We start from the raw sequence: 15953 nt of genomic DNA, 5'->3' as shown, positions 1-15953 counted from the left end.
GTTATTTTACACTTTTTACATTTCTGTACCCGAATAACACTGGTAAACCTTATTCTATTTGTAACTTTGTTTATATTGTATTTATCTGCTTGTAATTTGTGTATTTTTTTTTTTTATGACTTTCTTAGTTAGGCTAGTAGTTTGTACTGTGAGTTATTAAGTTATGTAAGTTATTAAAGTGCTCTTTAAGTAATACATGGAAAGAAACATGGATGTAAAATATATATATATATATATATATATATATATTCTAGATGATCTGAAAAATGATCGGATCCTTGTCTCTGAAAACACAATATCACAAATGTATGATTGATACACCAATGAAAAGTATATTATTTCTGAGTAATATATGAACAGTTGTCAAATATAGTATATGCTACTTTATCTGCATACTTACAGTATACTCATGTGAAGTGAAATATACTATATAGCAAATTTTTGTGTGCTTGATTGTATATATATATATATATATATCATGTAAACGCTGACTCCAGTACACCATTTACATGATGCAATGTTACAAAAAATGCTAAAATACAAAAATATATATATATATATATATATTGCAAGATGCAAACTGTGTCATCGCATAGCTCTCTATATAAACTATATTGTATTATATCCACATACATAAAGTATCCTCCCATAAGGTGATACTATATTATATAGTTACAAAAGTGCTTGATTGCTTGTATCGTTGCATATTTTAAACTATAATACTGACCATCTGCTAAGTGATACTATGAAGCAGATATGAAGCTATTAATAACATTAACATCATGGTTTTCTGTTTGAAACCATGTGTATTTTAAACAAAACTATACCAAATTTTTGACTTGACTATTATTATTGTATTGTTATTTTAATAGGCCTGTTATATGTTTGCGTAATATTTCATTATTTCAAAATCAACATCAATTATTTTAAAAGCTTTTTTTTAATTATTTTATATAATTTCTAAATAATTATTGCACTTGTAGTCTGTACATAAGCATTGGCTCACCTTTATATTTCCCAAATGATCACTGTATTTTTCACTGTTTTTCATGATAGCTGTTTTAGTGATATCTGAGCATATATGGAGATATTTTATGTGCAGCTTCTATGTTGTATTGAAATATTCAAAGACCTTGAAAATAAACAGCCTCTTTCCTAACACTGGAATCGTACTCTTTGCACCCTGTTTGGAGTATGTTTAGATAATAAATCATATTCACCTTTAAAAGTATCATGGCTGATGTAGAGAAGCCTTCCGTTTTTCTCCATTGCGTCAAGGCTTTAAAAAGCCCTTCATAAATAACAATTATAGCTGGTTTCATAACCTCCATCTCTCTCTCTCTCTCGCTCTCTCTATTATTACCTCTATATTGCTGTTTATTGTTTGTGCGTCATTGTGTCGTGGTGCACTAAAGGATGCTCGTGAGTCGTGACCCCACACCACCTCACAGCTGTTCCTGCTGAGCGCTTCTGATTGGCCGCTGAAAGGATACAGAACATATTGATTTAATTAGTGATAGTTCATTTGATGGGGGCTTGTTGCCGTGGTGATAGGATGGGCAGTGAGAACGTGTGTGACGGTGTGTGTTACACACATACACACATGGGACGATGACGGGCATGCAAACTCAAGACAGGATTTGGGATGTTTTTCACCCGTCTAGTTTTTCCTGTATCTGATAATTTAATCCAAAATGAATGCAGCATGCTTCATGTAAACGCTGACTCCAGTACACCATTTACTTGATGCAATGTTCCAAAAAATGCTAAAATACTAAAAATATTTATTAATAAGAATGAAAATAAGGAAATAAACTATCACAAATAGTTTTATTTAATTGTAATAGATTGAAATAAATTCAATATAAATATTAGATTAAAAAAATGAAAATATAAATATGAATGAATACTGTAATAGTATATAAATAAAACTAATTAATATTGAAATATAATAAATGAACAGAAAATTTTAGGAGAGGAAGCCAAAAACATGTATCAGAAACCCTTATCCACCAAATCAATTCATGTGGTGTGACCAAAAAAAATCATGTAATGCAGAAACGTGTTATTATGTAATTATGATATCATCCAGGTCAATAAAGTATGTCTGTTAAAATATCTGACAATTTGATATTTTTATTAGATGGTCGTAAAATGTCATGTGCTACAACTTCCCTAAAAACTTTTATGATATATCTTTATAAAGAAATAATTATTTATGATGAAAATACCTTTTAACCTTGTAAAATAATATATAAAATAATAATAATAATGATGATGATTAAGATATACACTTACATGTTTTCAAGGTGTTAGTATGTTTTCTGGTAAGCTTGTGAATTCAGTAGTTTTATAACCAATGGGAGGTCATTCTATGGTGGACTATGAATACTTGAAACTAAATATTTAATACAAGTATTTCAGAAATATTTGCTAAACAGAAGCAGATTATTGAGTCATACAGGCTGTTTCTCCAGAGGCTGGAATGAGGACGTTTATAGAAGATGAAAGATGATAAATGAACAAAATGTAGAGAGGCAGCCTGGAGGTCCATCGAGGGCGAGATGGAACAAAGATTTTAGCATTTCATTGTCAAAGCATAAATTCTGTTAAGGAATGTGCATTATGCCATCTTCAAAATTTCTGTAAAGTTGTTATTCCGATATGATGTGCATTAAAGTCATTTTGATTCGGAATCAAAAGGGATGTGTTGAGCACTTTTATTTTCTTCATGTTTTTAAAACTTTTTAGAAGTGCTAATAAAGCTAAAATAAATGCAGAAGAGTGTTTGCCATGATCTGTTCCTGGTTTCACATGGTTAGCATCCCACATTATCCCATATCCCCAGTCATACACCACTAGTTCAAGCCACAATGACTGTTTACTGTAACTTCAGTAACTTCCCCGTATGCATGTGTTTCTCTTACCCACGTAACTGAGGTAGGAGTCTCCTTTTCAGAAGTGGGCTTTATCTGTTCCTCACTCCCAACTCTCCCTCTCCCACAGTAGCGAGCGACCTGCCCTTTCTGGGTCATGTTAGCAAAACATTGGCTGTCCTCCCCCCGTTCTCCAGTCAGTGGTTTATTCCAGTCGTTCCACGGCAGTGGCAGCATTTCACTTCTGCTTTTGGATTGCTGGTGTCTTACTGCGCTGATGAACGGTGAGTCTCGGTCCTCCGTCAATGGCTTTATCTGGTCTGCTGTGACCGCGGGTCAATGTGTTTGCTTGTTGAGCCAGACTAAAGTTTCTAAAATCACTCTATATCTGGTATTATTTAAGACAATAGCTGTGTCTAAATAATAATAAGGAATCCAGAAGGATGGAAAAAATTAAAAGAAAAAAAATGAATAAATGAATCAGATTGGGAGGGGTGGTGATTTAAAAGTTTTTGGTATAGTTGGTGTAGTATGAGTATGGTATGCTATTCCCAAGATAGACTTTGAGACTAAAATACTGAATTTCACATGATAGCATGGCATGAATGTGTCAGTTAGACATGAAAGAGGAACTTCAATAACTTCAATATTTCACACCAAGTCATCCTTCATTGTTTTCCTTCCTCTGAGAAACCTCCGTGACCTGCCACCCAGGATTCTGCTGAATCTTGTCCAGACCTCTGGAGGGAGTTATTGTGGCTCTGACCTCCTAAATCTACACCCCTTTCTCAACCACGGCCATTGCATTGCAAAGAAGCATGTGAAGCTATGACTAATAACTAAAGTGTTAACTGACTGCTTATGAGGAAACAATCAACTATGGGAAAATGTCAAGACAGTGATTAGCAGTTGTTAAACTGCATGTTTGTGTGGGCTTAGCATGTGCATTTGTTTGACATCATGAGTCAGAGTTTTTGTCTTTGTAATCTCATTCACAGTCTCCTGTAAAAGCCCATTGAGGAATAGTTTACTGAAAATCTGGCTGTGAAGATACAACATTTATTCAGCTGAGACACTAACAGCCGAGATGATTGAGTGTTGCGTTCCGCTTGAACTTTAAGCCATGTTGCAGAGCGCTCCCAGTGCTTTTCTGTGTCTTGCTCTAAACAATGTGTGTGTGTGTGTGTGTGTGTGTGTGACCTTCAATTGTCATGTGTCTTTTAGTGTCGAGGGCTTAAATGAAAGTATTTAAAGTGTGTGTTTTAAAACCCAACAAAAATTGTTTTCATTAGTAAGAAATGTTTTTTTTTAGATTAGATCTAATTCTGCTAATTCTGACATCCTTACATTTTTATATAGAATTTTGAGTTAATATTGCATAAAATGTTCATTTCATGCATGCTTTGTGTGTGTGAGTTTTGCAGTGAGTTTGTCATCTTGCCCTTTAGATATCTGAATTGTTATCGGTCACTTAAAAGGGTACATGCTCACAGGAACAAAAAGTTACAATACGGATCTCTTGAGTATCATCAATAAAACATAAAGCGATAAACAAAAAGGAAATGGAAACATTGTCTTCCTGAGAAAAACACAATAGTCTCACATTGTTTCTTTTAAAGCTGACACTTGAATGAAACAATTAAGAACTCAGATAAGTCTACAAAGATTTGAAAAGAGTTCCCCTCTGGGTAGATCTCTGTGTTTTATGTCTGTTGCGTGTTTACTTAGCTAAACTTTCTGGACAAATTTGCTTTCAGAAATTATGTAAATTAACAAAACCTCCAGGGATGTTTTCATATGGATTACTTTAACATAATATTTGTTTTTGGTAGCACTAGTTTAGTTTAAAATAAGACATGTAAAGCTTTCTATAGACATCTCTCACATGTCTCTTCTTTGAGTATTCACGGAGTTACAGTTCATTTTAATGACGTGTTTGTAAATGAAGATCAGCGCAGACAAAGGCTGCAGACAGCACACCTTGTTTGTTATCTTTATTTTATAAATGCACAAAGTTTTGTTGTTATTATGTAAAGTAGACCCTTTACAGATTCGATTGATGTATTGCTCTTATCTTTACGATCAAAACTGAAAGTGTAATTTAAGTTATTTTCGGGGTTATCAGGAGAAAATGCCTCATAACGCGTATACACGTGAATCGACTCCAGAGGGTTAATTATGCACTCAATAATTGGTTGGGGGTCCTTTTGCACTGCTGAGGCGTTATTGAAGCCCAGTTTTTTTTGATAGCGGCCTTCGGCTCCTTTGTATTGTTTGTCAGAAGTTACTTATCTTCCTCTTCACAATACCTCAGATTCTCTGTGAGGTTCATGTCAGGTAAGTTGGCTGACCAATCAAGCACAGTAATATCATGGTCAGCAAAAGAAGTGGTTTTGGCACTGTAGGCAGGTACTAAAGTCCTGCTGGAAAATGAAATCAGCATCTCCATACAGCTTGTCAGCAGATGGAAGCATAAAGTGCTCCAAAATATCCTGGTAGCTGACTGCATTGATTTTGGACTTGATAAAACACAATGGACCAAAACCAGCAGATGTCACAACACCCCAAATCATCTCTGACTTCGGAAACTCACACTGGGTTTTGGATTCGGTTCTTTTTCTCCTTATCCCAGGTGAAATGCATGTTCAGGAGTGGCTTGGTTCTATGAATGTGATAGCTGTAGCTCTTTTCCTGAAGACGTCTGAGTGTGGTGACTCTTGATGCGCTGACTCCGGCTTCAGTCCCCTCCTTGTGAAGCTCTCCCAAGTTCTTGAATTGGCTTTTCCTTACAATCTTCTCAAGGCTGTGGTCATTCCTGTTGCTTGTGCAACTTTCCTACAACATTTTTTCCTTCCAGACAACTTTCTATGAGTATATTTTGATACAGCACTCTGTGAACAGCCAGCCCTTTCAGCAATGACCTTCTGTAAGGGCGTAGATATGGTTAGATTTAACTATAATTCCTGTACTCTGTAGGGTAAGGCTTATAACAGTGGGACTTACACAGCAAAGTGCAGGGGCGTGTTTAGTGTTTTGGGGGCCCACACCATGTGGTCCCAGAGGAGCCCCTCTCGATGGATTTTGTGGTCGATTCTGGGTATTGTTTACATTTTATCAATATCAATAGGATACAGCTGATTGATACACACATCCATACTACTCTCTATCATTTGCTGTAAATTATTTTATAACTGCAGTTTACAAATTGCCTCCAAGCAAACAGAAAAAGATACATAAAGCACATTTTTTAAATAAAAAGGCTCTTCATAAAGAGAAAATTGACTTTCTCAGGGAGCGGGCGTGATCACTCCTAACAGAGAGTGTTTCTCTTTTAGAGGGACTTTTTTATCTCTGTTTTTAACAACATGATAAAAAGGGCTTCCTTTTAACATCTAGAATTATTTATTTATTGATGCTCCATTCAGGATTTTTACAGACATTCATTCAGAGCCTGAGTTTCTTTTTTTAAAATGGGGTGAATTCCCCTCTTAGGTGACTCTTGTGGGAGTGGTAGGGGGGATTTCTAGACTTTTGTTTTAATCAAAAATATGCAATTACATGTTTGATGTTATTTTTATTTTTACCATGGGGCAATGTTGAGTGTGCTCTCTCTGGAGTGCTGAATGTTTAAAAACTTAAAGAAATGCAAATTATAAAATAAGATAAGATATAATATAAGATAAGATAAGCAGCTCGCTTATAGTGCAGACACGATGTGGTGCTATGAAGTCATTTTCACATTTTGTGATGGAAAGACATAGATCACGTGGACAACTTGTGGTGTTTGTAAAATTGCACCTCACAGAAAGCTTTTTAAAACTATTTTGTCAGTTATTTAATGAAAGAATATGAATTCTACCTCAACTTCAGCATTATAATTATTTTCCCCACGCCGGACTGAGATTGAGATGGTGCCGCTGCATGTCATTGCAAACCACTCACAGCAGGTGTGACATCAGCTTGAGATCGGTTTATGAGAACAGCTTCTAATTCGCCATTAACACAGAAGAACGGAAATAAAACAACACAAGTATCGATAACAGTATTGTGTGTCTAGAAGTACCAGTCCAAAAAAATGCCGGTTCTCTACTCCCATCTGAAGAAATCGTGTTCCGCGGGGGGGCCATGTTATTGCATGGGTTGTGTGGTGCCTAAACATGCTACTGGCAAATTCCTCCGGTTTAGATTAGCCACCTCTTCAGTTGTGAACATTGTGTGTGTGTAAATGTGTTTGTATAAATTCCTCTCTGACGTCCAAGATGGGGGTGAGGAAACAAGGAATCCCCCCACGCAACATTCATCTCCATTTCACACTCTCTTGCAGTATTTCTCGTCTTCAGACTTTTAACTTTGTCTCTTGCCTCAAGGCCTTCAAAATTGTTTCCTGTAGATTCTGTGGGAACTTAATATAAAGAAAGTAAATAGGGTCTATTTTGATTTCATGGTGCATTTTTCTAAACTGGCAGCTACTTTAAAGTTAAATATTTTTTTCTACAAGCGACATATAAATCACAGATACTTCTTTAGTAGATGTTCTGCCAGTGCCTGATTGTTTTGGAAGGTCACTTAAAACAGCAAAATTGACAATTTATCCCTGTCTGCTGCTGTTTACATCACTTCTCATGTTTTTATTTATTTATTTTTCTGGAGTAAACACTGGCTTTTAGGGCTAACAAAAGTAATATTTTAACATATGTATACATATTACTCTCTGTCTCTTTCAGATGTCTAACTACAAGCGTGCAACGTTTGAGGAGGAGGACGGGACAGACGTCCCTGCAGATGGAGCCATGTCTCCTGACAGTGTGGAGGTGGGTGTGGCTTAGGGCTCAGTGTGGATGTGTACATTTTATTTTTACATTCAGACATGTTATACAATACTGAATACAAATAAGGAAACCAATAATTTAAGCTGTTAGTTCAGTGACAGTGAGAAGTATTGCTGTCGCACAATTCCTTCGAAAAGTACAGGGTGAAACAACAATTGCTGGGTAGCTGTGATAGTGAATTTTGCTCTGTGAATTTCAGCTGTTCCCTGTCTGGTTGGATGCTCTTACTGTAAAAAATCTAGCTGACAGTTACGCTGTGTTCAACAGGTTCCATAAAGGGGGGTTTGCAGTGATTTTATAGAAAAAACATTTTGGTTCCCCAAATAACCTTTTAGTCTGTCAACATTTTCTATACATTGGAACGCTTGCATGTAAGGTTCTTCATGGAACCATTGATACCAAAAAAGAATCTCATGATAAATATGTGTTAGTAAATATTTGGAGAAAAGGAAAGGGCCAAGCACCAAGCCTTGATGCACACCGGTGATTAGCTGATATTACTTACAGTAGATACTGCTTCCCTCAAAGTCAGCATGCAGAATCTACCCTTGTCCAGTGTCGAGAGGGTAGAGGACATGCTTTGTCACTGTGGTCCAGCAGAATGAGCATTTTTTTTGTTTGCAGTAAGCATTGTGTCTCTTTCAAAGCTGTAGAATGCTTATGTTCTTTACATTGGATGTATCATGGAAAACATGATTTTGAACAGCTTCTGTGGATGTTAAAGGTTATCAGATGTGAAATGTCCAGGGGAAAATTAGAAAAAAGGACTGCCAAAAAGAACTCAGCAGCTGATTTCACCAGAGGAAACAAGACTTTCCTTTGAAGTCACAAGCAAGTCTCAAGTCAAATCCCAAGTCCTCCAAAAGTTAATGAGATAATTAAGTGACTAATTAAATTATGATTGAGCATTATTAATGAACACCTTATGTTAACAATAAACATCACAACATTACAAAGAGAAACAGAAGAACTACAACAGCCTTGGATGAAACCAAAAAAAAAAAAAAAAAAAAAAAAAACATTGACACCATAATTGTGGCCAGTGTTTGCTTTAGTTGGGCTCTTGGGCCTTTTAAGAATTCAATGAAACTTGTTTTCAAACAGTTTGTGCAATGCTGACTTAAATCTTGAAATAACAGGTTAAATTATGCTTTTAATGAAAGAACATTCTCGGTTGAAGTTTCTGTTTCAGTGTGTTTATCTTTAGTTTATTAACTGCTTTTGACTACTAAAGAAATACCACACCTGTTAAGCAAATGAAACTGTAATGCTAGAGTTTTGAAAGAAAAAATAAATCCTATTAAGGATTAGGCTTTTAGACATGAACAATTACCATATGATTCTTAACAGTGGTGACAATAATTATTCATACTGCACTGCATGATGGGAGTTTCATGCACTGCAGCATGAAACATTTTGTTGTCAACATTATTGGGATTCATATGATGGAAAAGAAGAAGTTGAGTTCATATATGTGTTACATAGATTTCAGAATTATTTATTATAGCTGTTAGAGAAACGCTTTGTTTGCTGTAGTTCTAACTGGAATGATTTAGCAAAACCTAAATATATAAATTAAGCTAAATTTAATTTGGACATAATCAAACCAGCTCCTGATAACTATATAAAAAATACACAGCACTGGTCTCTCTGCTTCACGACACTACATGCAGTGTTGCAGAGAGAGATCTAGCACTGGGGTCAAGAGCCCAACTAAAGCAAACACTGATCTCCATGATGGTGGCATCCTTTTAACCAATAAAACATCAACATCTAATCCTCTGTAATTCTCAATAGCAGCAGGTGTTCATCACTAACACACATTCATAATTTAATTATTCACTTAATAATCTCATTAACTTAAACTCTTTGAGGACTAGGGATTTGACTTGGTCGCTCCTCTGGTGAAATCAGCTGCTTATTTCTTGGGTGGAATTAAAATATGGCAGGCCTTTTACTCTTTGGCCTCTGGACTTTCCACCTTTGAAGGTTATTTATGAAACCAATGCTAATAAAGAATCTTTATTTTTAAGAGTGTAGGTTATTTGGAGAACAGGAAGGTACCAAGCACCAATCCTCTAGTGGTTGTGATTTTTATTTTATTTTATTTTCCTCTCTTTCTCTACAGTAAGAGGGCTTTTACACTGGGCTTGTTTGCCGCGGTCCGAGCCCGAGCGCGATTGTTCCCGGTGGCTCCCGCAGCGTTGGTCTGCTTTCACATTCAATAGTTGTATCGAATCCAGGTGCATTTGCAGTCACCTTACGTCATCGCGAACGCACACGGAAAACGCATGGAGAACATAACGCGACTGAGCATAGTTGTATTTTTTTTGTTATTTTGGTGCTATTATGCACAGTATAATAATTAATTTTAATTGTTTAAGTTTAATTAAGTTAATTTGGACTTTTAGGAGTGTGTGGCATCAACCTCGACTCTCTCGTGTGTTGAGGAAACAATGATATCGACAGTGTTATGCATGCGCGAGATACTTTACTTCCTGAACATGTGCACACCCGAGTCTGTGTTGCTTGCACATTCACGCGAACCACGCCCCAGCTCAGGAGCAACCGAACTCAGTCCACCTTCTCCAGGTAGTCTCGGGTTCGGTACCCCAGTGCGCACCAGGGTCCCATGACAGCGTTCACATTAGCGATATTTCATGCAAACCGTGCCCTGTTCTGCACTAAGCTACCAGTGTGAGAGCCCCATAAAACAAACCAGATTAATCCAAACTAAATTAAGCTGTTAAAGCCAGCCTAGCAGGATTTGTCACAGATATTATCTCATAACCATTAAAGCATTAATGCATTACCACTCACATTTATATGACAGCCTATTCAGCATTCATCATCTTGACCCCAGTGAGCAACTGTATTTTGATATGTGAGGATTAGCCAATTATAATGGAGATCATTAATATAAAAGTCATAAATTTACAGTAGAAAAGCTTGACATAAATGGTTCAGTGTTTAATGACTGCAGTTTTAAATGAACAATTATCCAGAAAACCTGTACCACCACATTTTAAAAGTATTACTTTGGTACTGTATGGTAATTGAAAAGAAAGCACAGTTATCAGCATGAGTTTAGAGAAACAGCATGAGAAATATTCAGCAGCTTTTCGTCCTGTATTATTTCTAATGTTGACATATTCTTATACCTTTTAGCATAAGAAAACAGCAGGTCAGATTTCCATGGAATTTCCTACACTGAATTATGAATGACATTTGATATTAATTCATATCGATTCATGTGGCCCCTTTCATTTGTTGTTCACTTTTATGTGAAACAGGAAATGTGACACCTCTTCTGTTGGTTTGCCATGCAAGCAATGATAATACACGTGAATTTGATACGATATCCCCCAGGCGACTTGTTCTTTGTTCTTTGGTGGTTGAATAATGTTAAGAGACGTGCAGTATATTTTGACACAGAAGCCTTACGTGATGTTCCCAGTGTTTCTACTCAAGAAGTCGTTGCTCTTTTTCAAAAAATTTTAACATTTTAAACATGTTTTATTTTTATTTATTTATTTTTTTAGAGAAAGAAAAGGAAGAATGAGATCACTATTAGTCACTGGCCAGACTCAAATGTGCACCATGTGAACATTTGAAGTGTTTAAACTGGAGTGCAACAATTTGTCAGCCATTTATTCTCCCAAAAATATACTGTTGTGTTATAATGACTCTCTTTCAGGTGGGTTTCCGTAAGGGTGGTATTCAGTTGTTCGGTCCACTGGGCAGGAGAACTCAACTGGAAGTAGTGTTGGCCGGTCTGCTTCTCGCTTCACTTCTAGCTCTGTTCGGCTGTGCGATTACACTGGGAGTCCGCTATAACACAGGTAATAAACAAACACACAGATGGAGTAAAATGTATTATGTAACACATAATAACTTACTGATAAATAAGATGCTGTGTAATACTGATTAAGCAGAAATGCTTTGATGACTTAGAAAAAAGGAATATACAGTATATGTAATATATATATATATATATATATATATATATATATATATATATATATATATATTACATATACTGTATATTCCTTTTTCTCAAAGTATCTACAAGGTAAGCACATCACCTGAGAAATTCTATGCTAAATAAATATACTAAACTGATGTCTTAAACGCATTTCTACTTAATCAGTATTATATATATATATATATTATATATTATATTATATAATATAATTTCTTCTTGGACCACAGAAAGATCATCTAACAAATATCTAATTGACTGTTTGCAAAGAGCTTGATTGACAGGCAGTCTGACCAATCAGCTGTATCCCTTCTAGCCTTTAACCACAAATCAGACAGGAGAGTAGATTGCCTTCGGTGGAAATTAGTGGTTTTTTTAACGGTTGACATAAAATACTTTCTGATGTTTATCATGTTAATTTTGTACTTTATGCAAATATGAAAAGAGGAGCAGTTCATGTGTATCAACTGAGGCAATACAGCAGGGGTGGGGAACGTTGATCAAATCAAACACACCTGAACAAGCTAATCAAGCTCTTCACGATACAGGTAGGTTTTTTTTTTTTCAGGGTTGGAGCTAAACTCTGCAGGGACACAGACCCTCCAAGATCAACGTTCCCCACCCCTGCAATACAGTAATCTGTCACAACACATTGAAGAGCCACAAAATGGTCTTTATTGTTTGGATTCCTGAGTCCTGAGACCTTGCTTCATATCAGAAGTTACCTGCTCTGTATTGTCTGTCAGCACATTGCCAGTTTTCTTTTTGCTCTGCTATGTATTTTTCACTGTTTGAGAATATGATTTGCAGTGTGAGAGTGGCAATGTTTGCTAGGGATAGAAACAGTGACTAAGGAGGGCGGGTGCATGCGAACGATCAGTCGGGTGAATTAATTACAATGGACATACATCATTATGACTCACTTTAACAAGTAGTATGTTCAAACTTGTCAATAAAATAGTAAAGTGTGGTGCCTTGACCATTTTCTGAGTACTTAAAAAAAAAAACTACAATAATAGCAGACACCATAGGCCTGTTTCACAATATGGCCACCGCTACATCCGCTATCATAATGGACTGCAAACAGCTTGTTTTCTTCCAGTTGATAAATTATCTGCCAAAAGTCAGAATAGCATATGTTGTCCGTTTTGTTGACAATTTTCAGGGAGATGTGAAAAGATCCGAATTAAGGCTACAAATAATTTTTTATTATTATTATTATTTCTATCAAGGCATGTATAATGAGTCAGTTGCCATGATTTGGCATGCTTTGCCATGATGATTTCCAAAGTGGTTTAATATAAACTAATTTGTCGTTAACTGTGTGTGTGTTGGACACTTCAGTCTCAAATATTATTGCAGGGAAAGTGGTTATTAGGGTCAGATGTTATAGGTCATTAAGAAAGCGTGAGGAACCACATCAGCTTGAGGTAAATACAGGGTTTAGTTCATGTTGAATAGTATCTTTTTTGGTACTATAAAAATGGTTTTCGACGTACCCTATTGGTTATCTCACAGTCCATAGCAGCAGTAAATGAATAATTTAGTAAGGAAGCACCTTCAGCAGTTAGGATTAAAACAAAAGAGAATGAGATTCAAAATGCTTTTCTGTGCTTAATGACATTATTTATTAATGTAGTAATGGTCATTTTGACCTCTGTGCAGTGTTCAGGGTTTTTCAGGAGCTCAGTTGACATTTTATAACTTCTATAACTGTGGTTCCATGTTTCCCGAGGGTGGAGGACATGTTTCTGTGCCAGTTGATTTTCCTGTAGCTTTGTTTGGCTCAACAGCTAGTTTCAACAGGAAATGCATTACACCTTCGTATGCATCTCCAGTTAACACCTGCTGCTGAGACAATCAAATTGAGTTTTTGCAAGATTATCTGGAACAGTATGCCACCTTCTGAAATGGGACTAGTTCATTTTCCAAAAACTCCACTTGATTGTCTCAGCAGCAGGTGATAACTGAAGATGTAATGCATTTCCTGTTTAAACTAGCTGTTGAGCCAATTGCTCCATCGAATGCTTCACACTCCAGTCCAGTAAATGCATAAAAAACCCAGAAGAAGCAGGTGAACATTTCTGACACCACTGACACTTTTCTGGCATGCAGCTAGGAAAATGTCCTGGAGTGAAAATTAAACATTTGAACGAACACCTGTTAATGTATCTGTCCTGAAAGACAAATACTTGCAAGCCTTGAATGTGACAATTATTTTTATTATTATTATAATTACTATCTCTTTTCCATTGCACTGTGTAGAAAACTGGCCAGTGGACAGGATTCACACTTTTGGTCTCATACCAGACCTGCTGATTTTACATAAAACTACTTCTTGGTGGCGATTATAGTATGAAAATTAGTCCAAATCAGATGACTGAAATGCATAAAATCAGCATAATCTGCTTTTTTAAGTTTAATGCATTGCAAATAGCATGTCCTGTTGTCTTTAACCGCAGATCCCGCCCGTAGTATCTGTCTAACGGAGGCATGTGTAACCGTGGCCAGTAAGATCGTGGAAGCTCTGGACCGCTCCGCCGACCCATGTCAGGATTTTTACCAGTACGCCTGTGGAGGATGGGTCCGCAAAAACCCCCTGCCAGATGGCCGGTCCCGCTGGAGCACATTTAACAGCATCTGGGACCAGAACCAGGCTGTGCTCAAACACCTGCTGGGTAAGTGCCGGAAAACCCACACACACACATGCTTGTCCTTTTCGTAGGACGGGATTTGCTTAGTAAATCTCACTCAGTGTTCACACAACAGTGTATTTTTAGAAAGACTCCTAAATGATTTATTTGATTTTCCAATAGAAAACTGCTGCCTTTATGTGTTAGAAAGAGTCTTACGCTTCAGCTCACTGTGCTCGGGATGTTTTTGTAGCTCTGCTCAGAAACTTTCATCGATTCTGCTCTGTGTGTCCTGATTACTTGTTTTCTCAGAGAGCATCCGTCCCTGTCTGTTTGTTCAATAAAGGACTGTGACTTTCTGCACTCGTTCTCTGTTTCATGAGTCAACCTCTCATGGGTTTACAGTAGAGCACTTGCAAGTCTTGTTTTTATCAGTTTCACTTTTAAAGAAATGTTTGAAAAAGTTTATATTATATTATCCACAACCATATCACCCTGCAACCTAAGACTGGTTTCCCACTGAAGCTAAGCAGGGTTGAGCGGGTCAGCACCTGGATGGAGAGCTCCTGGGAAAACTAGGCTGCTGTAGAAAGAGGTGTAAGTGAGGCCAGTCTGTGTGGGTCCTAACGCCCCAGTGTAGTGATGGGGACTCTATACTGTCAACAAGCACCGTCCTTCAGATGAGATGTTAAACTGAGGTCCTGACTCTCTGTGGTCATGAAAAATCCCATGGAACTTATCATATGTAAAGCCTATGATTGCTTGCTTGGGTGTTGCTGAGTGCTTTCTAGGATATTCTAAGTGGATGCCAGATCACTGCAAGTAATTGTTAGGTTGTTCTAGGCGGATGCCACAGTGGTTGCTATGGCAATAGTTATTAATGATTGCCAGGATGTTGCTGAATGGTTGCTAGGATATTTTGGTTAATTATCAGAGCACACAAAGTGGCTTGTTGGCGCGTGGTTGCCATGGCGTTTCTATATTGAATACTACAATGTTTCCAAATTGGTTTCCAAGGCAATGCAAAAAACAAAACAAAACAAAAAAAATCCTGAGGCAATATTTATTGACCTCTTTCTTTTTCTAGCAAGCTCTAGTTTTCCTTACAGGAAATGCTAATGTAGTCTCGTTTACGTTTGAATGCATTACTTCATTTCTCTCTCTAATTGTTGCTCAATTTGACTTTGCCTGTTTTATTTAATAAGCTGTTGTAATGCGCTGGCTTTAATCAAACTCTCTCTCTCTGTCTGATGAATGCGCTTTCACACTGGGGTCCCTGCGGCTGTTTTGCCCTGATGACACTCCATCACATTGACTCTGTGTGTTGCATCATCCCCACAGCTAGCTTCATCCAATCACATGACACTCTTCTCTCCCTTCTGCACATTTAATAACACTCGCCTTACATGAACATATTTTTGATCTCAAATTACTCTCAGATATATGATCCATCTTCTGTGGATTGGGGTTCTTGAGTGTGCGTGTGATTGGGTGAGTTTGTGTGCAGCACGAGGGGAACGCAGCGCTCCAGTGAACAGTAAATAAAGAGCATTCCCTAATGACCTGTGTCAGAGAACAGAGAGAGAGAGAGAGAGAGAGAGAGAGAAACACAGAAAGGAAAAAAAATGAAGTA

At 37.0% G+C, this 15953-nt stretch overlaps 1 protein-coding gene across 2 annotated transcripts in view; it reads left to right on the top strand.

Annotated features, from left to right (window-relative positions):
* Positions 1 to 15953, top strand: part of LOC113115358 (endothelin-converting enzyme 2-like) — a 58852-nt gene that overhangs the window by 21304 nt on the left and 21595 nt on the right. The window contains exons 1-4 of one of the 2 annotated variants that reach the window (XM_026282881.1): positions 2653 to 3160; positions 7601 to 7687; positions 11403 to 11547; positions 14150 to 14365. In XM_026282881.1, coding sequence (XP_026138666.1) covers positions 7601 to 7687; positions 11403 to 11547; positions 14150 to 14365 — 448 coding nt within the window. In that variant the 5' untranslated portion in view covers positions 2653 to 3160. Of the gene's footprint in view, positions 1 to 2652; positions 3161 to 7600; positions 7688 to 11402; positions 11548 to 14149; positions 14366 to 15953 lie in introns of those variants that run through there. The other variant, XM_026282880.1, reaches the window with a different exon arrangement.

Source organism: Carassius auratus, chromosome 15 (assembly GCF_003368295.1).
Source record: "Carassius auratus strain Wakin chromosome 15, ASM336829v1, whole genome shotgun sequence".
Classification (NCBI taxonomy): domain Eukaryota; kingdom Metazoa; phylum Chordata; class Actinopteri; order Cypriniformes; family Cyprinidae; genus Carassius; species Carassius auratus.
This window is presented reverse-complemented; position numbering and strand designations above follow the sequence as displayed.